An 8,050-nucleotide genomic window follows, 5' to 3' on the forward strand; every position below is an offset into this window, starting at 1 on the left:
CCTCAGATCACCACATCGCACATATACACAGAAATGTACTAGCTGTGTCCCACCTCCTTTAGTGTCCTTCTTTCAGTCTCTACCCTGTAATCAGCCATCCCACCACTGTCCCCATTGTTTCTCACTGAGGCGTTATACTTAGCAACACATCACTGGGCGCTAGTGTCGAGTTATCGTGCTAGCAAACTACTACACATCATCAGACTTCCCACTGGTCTATCATATGCAAGTCTTCGCCCTATGATTTTGGAAAGTTGTGTATATACAACAGGTCTAGAATCTTTAGAAAGAGTGCTTGACTAACTTATTGAAGGTTTTACAAAAAAACCTTCTGTTAGCATTCCATCATGTGATGAATATTGTTGGTTAAAAGAGCAGATATCTCATCTTCATGAGATGTTGGTCAAATGTACAATATTTCACAAGTACTCCACTAGTTAATGTGGCCATCTTTTCCTCTACTCTTCCCGCAATCTCTCTCTCTCTCTCTCTCTCTAAAGGGTCTGAGGAAACCTACCCTGGACGAGATTGATCACGGGAAAAACGCCATAGTGACGCCCTCGCTGTTCGGAAGTGCTCTGGAGGAGATCATGGAGAGGCAGAGCCAGCTGTTTCCTCACAGGAGGTTGCCCTGGGTGCAGGTGCAGCTTTCTCAGTGTGTCCTGGCACTCGGTGGAGCCCAAACTGAGGGGATTTTCAGGTAAAAAAAAAAAAAAAAGGTGGATAGGGACGAGCATATCATGCATATAAGACTTTGTGATAGTGGTGTCTATGCCAAGTATGGTCAAAGATCCCACCAGCCAGCCCTTCTACATCGTACACCATCTACTAACCACATGCTTACTGTTGCTCTTGCTGCATCACGGGGCCGCGTAACACACTCTGAGGAAAGTGCTTGCAGCTTTCAAAGTTCATAGCTGCCTTTGATTGAAAGTGAAGGGCGAGTAATGCCATCCCTTTTACCCAGATGGATGTCTGTGATGTCTATGGCATCATAAGGATTCTCATCTTCTGCCAATGACAGAGTGCATGCGTTCCTGTTTTAAGCATCAGCAGCATAGAGCATTCCTTTACCTAATGATAGTGCGAGGCTTTAGTTTAAAAAAGACGGCTGGATTTTGGAGTATACGTTTTTGTCACAGGGAGTGGAAGCGTAGATGGGAATGTGGGGAATTTAGGTGTGGTCTTTCCCTCCAAAAGCATTTTTATCATAACTCCATTATGCACAGTTACCTGCTGATTTGCAACTATTTCCAGTTTCCAAATAAGATGCTAGGTTACAGAAATAGTAAATAATTACTCCTCTGCTAAGTGAAATAAGTGACTAAACGTGTGTGTGTGTGTGTGTGTGTGTGTGTGTGTGTGTGTGTGTGTGTGTGTGTGTGTCCTCTCTTCTTCACACTCGGTGTGTGTGTGTGTGTGTATGTGTTCTCTCTTCTTCACAATCGGAAAAAAAAAACATCTCTTTGAAAAGTGTTGTATTCTCGCAAGTTCTGGGTGGCCCCTGCAGGAGCCGCTTATCCAAACTGACCCCCACTTGTTTGACATTTGGTTCAAAGAGAAATAAAATCAGAAGCGTTAATCGTTTACATGGAATAGCTGTTCAAGACAAGCCGAGGCCTCAGTAGGATTTGCCTCAATACGCCAAAAACAGCTAAACAGCTTTATTCATGGTTGTGATGGAGATATGAACACATGAATTATATTTACACTGTGTTTATCAGACTGGGAGAGATAAAGTGGGATCAGTGTTTCCTATCATGTGCCAGGGAGTGCGGCACTGTGGACATGTGGAGCTCCAAAATACAAGCACATTCTTTCCATCATTCTATTTCCCTTATTTAATAGTCTATTTAATGGCACCCATCACCTGTGTGCGTCCTGTCAGGAAATCTGTCCCTCACCCATTGTTTCTTCTCTGCTATTTTTTAATAATGCCAAGATTTTAAATGTTATTTGCTTTAGGGAATCTATATAATGATTCATTCTTTTCCAGGACATGCACAGAAATTATTTTTCTTTTATAGAATTTTGGTTAAAAAGTAAATTGATATTGAGCCAAGTCATTGTCTTAAGATTTTAATAAATCAATGGATTGCTTTCTGTATGTAAACCTTTGGTTTAAGAATGGCATGTTCTATTAGACAAGTCATTCTTAAACCAGCTGCAATACACTAGAATTTTTGGTTTCTGAGTAAAGGTTTGGTTTCTGTTATCTGAGTAGTTGTTCATTGAATTAATTTCATTTATTTGACCACTCCTTTTGGCTAATAATTCTAATCAAACCAAACTACTTTCCCTACATCTAGAACCCTAGGTGCATGAACCTCCCTTTAAAAACCATGACTGTGAACTAGCTACATATGTTTTTGTTAGTGGTATTTGATCAATTTAGATAATGAAATGGAGTAATGACCATTAGAGGTCGAACGATGAATCGGTTTTGGCGATTAATCTGCACTGAGAGTCGGCAAAAATCCAAAACGATTTTTCAGGCTTACCGGTCCGCTTTCATTAGGAGAGCGGCCTCTAGAGGTGAATTACTGACACGTGCTGTTTGTTTTTCCTGCACGGAAACCGCATGGTCCACGGAGAGCACGATATCATATTTATTATATTGAATTTTTTAATTATATAATAATTATATATAATTATATAATAATCAGATTTTTTTTTTTTTTTTTTTTTTTTTTTTTAAATGTGCAGTACTATTGTGCATGGACTGTTTGTTTTTTATTCAGTATCCATTTAAAAAACTATCGGTTGATTAATTGGTTATCAGCAAGTACGATCCAACCTAGCTATCGGTATCACTAAAACCCACTATCGATCGATCTCTATTAACCATAACGTTAGAGGTGTAGGGGTATGTAGTTCATTCAATTAACAGTCGTGTGTGTTTTAATGTTGCAGAGTTCCTGGAGACATAGACGAAGTAAATGCTCTGAAATTACAAGTGGACCAGTGGAAAATTCCAGAAAACCTCTCTGACCCTAACGTCCCTGGTAAGAACAACAGCATGAAAGACACTTTTGCTTTATCATAACGCACTTCACATTCAGAGGTGTTTATTTTAACGACAGGTTGGGATGATGGACAAGCATGTGATTACCACTCTCCTCCCCTCTCTCTTTCTCAGCATCACTTTTAAAGCTGTGGTACAGGGAGCTGGAGGAGCCTGTGATTCCACAGAATTTCTATATGCAGTGTATCAGTCATTATGAGGACGCCGAGGCAGCTATCAACGTAGTGCAGGCTTTACCAGAGCTGAACAAACTGGTGCTGTGTTACTTCATCCATTTCTTACAGGTAACGCGTACACACAAAACACACTCGCACCCAAAATCGACATGGGGAATTAATCTCTGTAAAGTTTTTCAAAGCATTTTCTCAGCAGCACATGTAAAAAGTCTGACCGGTACAAAGCAGCTGTTCACACTTCAGGTGGCTGGTTCTTTGCCACTTGGTCCCCTGTGGACTGATACCTTACACATTTACGCACAGTAGTGAACCGAATACAGTCTTTACTAGAGCTTCTTGCAATGGTGCTCTCAAGTTAATTAAGTAATAATAAAACGTATACATACTGTACATTCTGCCCAAATCCATACTCGCTTTAGATCTCACAGGACGACACAAGAAATGTACACAGAGTACACAAGTTGCTAGTTTTCAGATCAATTTGCTTAGAATCTGTGAAATCTGAATTAAAAATGGCATTTTTTTTTTTTATTCTCCCCTCAGGTTTTCGCACAACCAGTGAATGTAAGGAAAACTAAGATGGACGTGAACAATCTGGCCATGGTGATGGCGCCCAACTGCCTGCGCTGCCAATCAGACGACCCGCGCATCATATTCGAGAACACACGCAAAGAGATGTCCTTCCTCCGCATTCTCATTGTGCATCTGGACACCAGCTTCATCAAGGACCTAGTGTGACATTTAGGCCACTACAGTGCGCCTCCCCGCTCGTACGTGTGCCCGTGGGGGTCTCTTTCGTTACAGGGTTTAGACCTCTGGCGTTGTTGCCAATTACCAGTCGTGCTGTTTGGCTTAAAAAATGAATAAAAATGGCATGCTGATGTCTCAAGGAGAGCAGAACTTGGTTTTCTTTTTAAACCTCTTAGCAAAAACCTCCAAATATAAATCATTGGCAAGTCATTCAGTGACTTACTCAATACCAGCATTGTTTTTGGAGGTTTTCACCTGTTTGACTCCATTTGGAGCAAACAGAAATGCAGATGCCATTGTAAAGACTGAATCGATTCAGAAAGTAAATCATTTCCACTGGTGGACACTCCATCTGCAACAAGCAGACTGTTAACTGTAATATGATACCAAATGTGCAGGGATCTACAGCTCTTTGGATTAATACTAATAACTCGGTTGGGTTTCGACATGATTTTTGTTTCTCTGCTAGATTATCTGGTCAATGATCCATTGTTTCTCTGTGGATTTTTTTTTATTTAATATGGTTTGAGTGTGTTGGATATTTAATGGATACTAATCTCTATGTTATGGAGTGTATGAGCCTCTGGTTTTAAAACCTCAGTCTCATGCTGTGTGCGTATGCTCTGCTTATGTTGATGTGTGTCTGAAAAAAAGTTCTGTTGGCTCCTTTGTGGCCTGCTGACTTTAAACATGGTGTCTGTCCTCAACTGTGTGTGTGTGAGATGATGTTCTGAAAGGTTATCCTTCTGTAATCAGGCATGAAAGGTGCTTCGAAACAACCTCTCCTTTATCTCATCTCCTTCTAAAAAATACTTCATTTGATTTAGTGCATGCTATTTTTATCCATTACGTATAACAGAAGGCACCCAGGACTTTTCACTGTGTTCCAGATCATACAGTTAGACAATATACAGTATTAGGCTCCGAGACCAATTTCAGTTCTGACTCCAGCAGTTCAGATGTCTCGTGGTAGTGATTCAGGGTATCTGGACTTGTGTTTATAACATTTTGTCACTCATGCATAGGCTTTCATCAGTTCCTAAAGCCACATGACTTGGATTCTAAAACACAACTCAGTCCGCAGATGACGTGGATGACTGAAATGCTTCACAAACATATTTTTACGTTGTTATTTTCCATAAGACGGAGACGCAGTTTCATATCTCAGATGTGTGGTTAAGGACCGAGCCAGGACCCAGGCTGTAGTATATTTAGCTCTGTGGTCAGACTTTGGGGTTTAGCACCCAGCATGGGAGCGTTTTGGCTCGTGATTTTGGAACGAGCCCGTTTTCTTTGACCGCACGTGTTTGCACACAAAGCACACTCTGACTTCTGTTTTTCTTAAGATGTAGGCCACAAATAAGATGGTTCCGTCAGGCAAAAACAGTCAAGCATGATTAGTTGCTTGTTAAAACCCCCTTGCTGGCATTTCCGTCTGGGTCCTGCTTCTCCACTCCCCCTGATGGCACACATTACACACAGTCCCTAATCGTGCTCTTCATGGCTGGAGGGAGCTAGTAGTAGTATTCCTTGTGCCGTAGAAGATTCCTTTTTTCTCATCATCAATGTTCAATGGTCAATGTGAAACAAGCAACCTGACTGGAAAATACACCTATAGAACACACCATATACAACAGTTTTCTCACAGGACTTAACAGCAGCTTCATGCCACTGACAATTGTGTTATTTTGTAAATATGATTTACAAGATATTGTTTGTTTACCTAATTTATCCCTTTTCAGTCAAGCCTTACTACATCCATTTACTTTACATCGGATCAGGCGGTTCAGAGTTCTGTCTTTCTTTTTTGTATGTTCTTTTTTTTGTTTCTATATCTATATATAATCCTTTTGATGATTGTGTTAGTGAACAGAACTGTAGCAGAATACAGCCACACTACTCCTGTGCGTGCGCGTGTGTGTGTGTGTGTGTGTGTGAGTGTGTGTGTGAGTGTGTGTGTGTGTGGTCGACCTCCACTATGCTCCTGTATTGCACTTACCTGTGTGTCCTCCTTCTCTGCAGTTTCCAGTGATCCTTGCGGGGACTAATGACCTCTTATTTGAAATTGTACATTTTTGGGTTTTTTTTGCTGCGGCCTCTGATGGGCCAGCGGGAAAAATAAAGATGGATGGCAAGCATTTAATTTCCATTGTTTCAGAAAGAAAGTATAAAGTTTGTAAATTTGCAAAATTGTGACATTTATTTCATTTATTTGCACCAAAGTATCACACAATGTATTTGAGAGAATCATTCAGTATTTTAAATTGGAGAAATGGCATACATCCTACAAAGTATTGTGTTCAGACACACAAGCACATGCTGTATATGTACAGTTAAAATGGAATGCTTACAAACGGCCAAACCTCTTTTTTTTAGCACAGTGCAGACGCATTCAGACAGGACAGCATAACTGATTTCCATCAGTCCGGTGTTTCCCCCTATTATTACTACAATTCCAGGGCAATTAGATGGAATACAGATTAAGTACCAAATCTTCAATCAAAGCTACTCCAGACATTAAATAATTTCACAGTGAACCAGGACCATTTCACTAATCATTTGTTCACCCAGACTTCTCTAAATGCATGACTAAATCCAGATAAACTGTTCTAATCATAAGAAAAGGCCAGGAATCAGATGACAAACATTTCAACATGTCTGCACTTCATGGCAGCCAGGCAAACTATGCTAATATAACTAATCGGTAGTCTACTACTGATTAATAATGATGCCAGCAGCATTTCTAACAAAGTGCAACAAGGTTGAGTTCTCATAAACTTCAATGACCATATATTATAATCCACAACCTGTTCTCATAGGTTCAAACCTACCCTACATCATCAGCAATCAGTGTTGGTGTTCAAATTATTTCACAATCATGTTTCATATAATATAATAATTGGCCCATTGCAACCCATCACCGTACCTCCAGGTACTGATTTAACAGCACAAAGGACGAAAAACTTCATCGCAATTGTCCTCACAAGACTGCAGTATTTGGGCAATGTTAAAAAGAAAAGGCGAACAATGTCTCCCTCTGCTGGTTAACTTCTGAAATTGAATCTCAGGTCACATTAAAGATACACTAATGCTGAATCCACTGTTTCTCTTTACATCCCACCACTGTCATAAAGTTGAAAATCACACAGCTTTAGGATTGTTTAAGATAAAGACTTAACATTAAAAGTAAAGTCAAATTTGACAAAATGTAGATTATTAATGGTTCATCTGATTTTTCATTAACATTGTTAAGTCGAAAGGAAAGGAAATGCATTAGCAATAAAAACAATTTGTTAACAATATTACTAATAACAATAGACTCACCAATCGGTGCTTATGACTGAGGTAAGTATGAAATAGTGTACATTTGTATTTTAGCCTATTTACTCCTTTAAGTAGGAAATCCAGCTAGGGTGAAGCATGTAAGCAGTAAAGAATGTAATGCCTCCAGGTTACAATGTGATATTAGGCCAAATAGAGCTCCTCCTGTAGAGCTCCTTGGGGTTTATTTTTGGCTGGAACATGTGCAGCTTCCTGCATGCTTGAGAACCTGAATCAATAAGGACTGCTTTTCACCCTGTTTATAAGCACTCCCCAAATATTTCTTATTCACATTCACAACCTCTCCCTGCATAAAGATGTTGGTCAGTGGGGGTTGTGTTGGTCTTTGTGGTCTATCACCATGGCTTTTGTCTTTAAGATGCATTCTCACATTCCATTCAACAAAGCTATTAATCACAGTTACTACTGGATACTAATCCCTAACCTCTGCAAAAGACCTGTTCATCACTGACATTTAACAACTACACGTGTGTACTAAGGAAGCTTCTGCAGCTAGCATAGATCTGAGTTAAGCCAGAAATCTAAGAACAGGAAAAGAGACAGGGTCATGCCCTCTCGGGCCTCTGCGCTGTTCACCACGTGGTCTGACACAGTTTCACAAATGCACTAGGGTCTGAATACCAGGTAGTCAGTGATCCAGAAAATGATGGTGGTGTATACTTCTTATCTTTCAACTAAGTGATGAGGGCTGTAGGGAGTTTAATTCACTGGACAAATTAAAGAGTACGCTAAACACATTATTGCCTGCTTTTTCCAA

The 8,050-nt window shown here is 40.1% G+C and overlaps 1 protein-coding gene across 4 annotated transcripts in view; it reads left to right on the forward strand.

Moving 5' to 3' along the window:
- Positions 1 to 6,089, forward strand: part of arhgap46b (Rho GTPase activating protein 46b) — a 71,347-nt gene extending 65,258 nt beyond the window's left edge. For all 4 annotated transcript variants that reach the window (XM_046869387.1, XM_046869388.1, XM_046869386.1 and 1 more), the window contains 4 exons: positions 501 to 700; positions 2,914 to 3,005; positions 3,140 to 3,309; positions 3,745 to 6,089. In XM_046869387.1, coding sequence (XP_046725343.1) covers positions 501 to 700; positions 2,914 to 3,005; positions 3,140 to 3,309; positions 3,745 to 3,939 — 657 coding nt within the window. In that variant the 3' untranslated portion in view covers positions 3,940 to 6,089. The remainder of the gene's footprint in view (positions 1 to 500; positions 701 to 2,913; positions 3,006 to 3,139; positions 3,310 to 3,744) is intronic.
- Positions 6,090 to 8,050: the final 1,961 nt, after the last annotated feature.

This window comes from Silurus meridionalis, chromosome 16 (assembly GCF_014805685.1).
Source record: "Silurus meridionalis isolate SWU-2019-XX chromosome 16, ASM1480568v1, whole genome shotgun sequence".
Taxonomy (NCBI): domain Eukaryota; kingdom Metazoa; phylum Chordata; class Actinopteri; order Siluriformes; family Siluridae; genus Silurus; species Silurus meridionalis.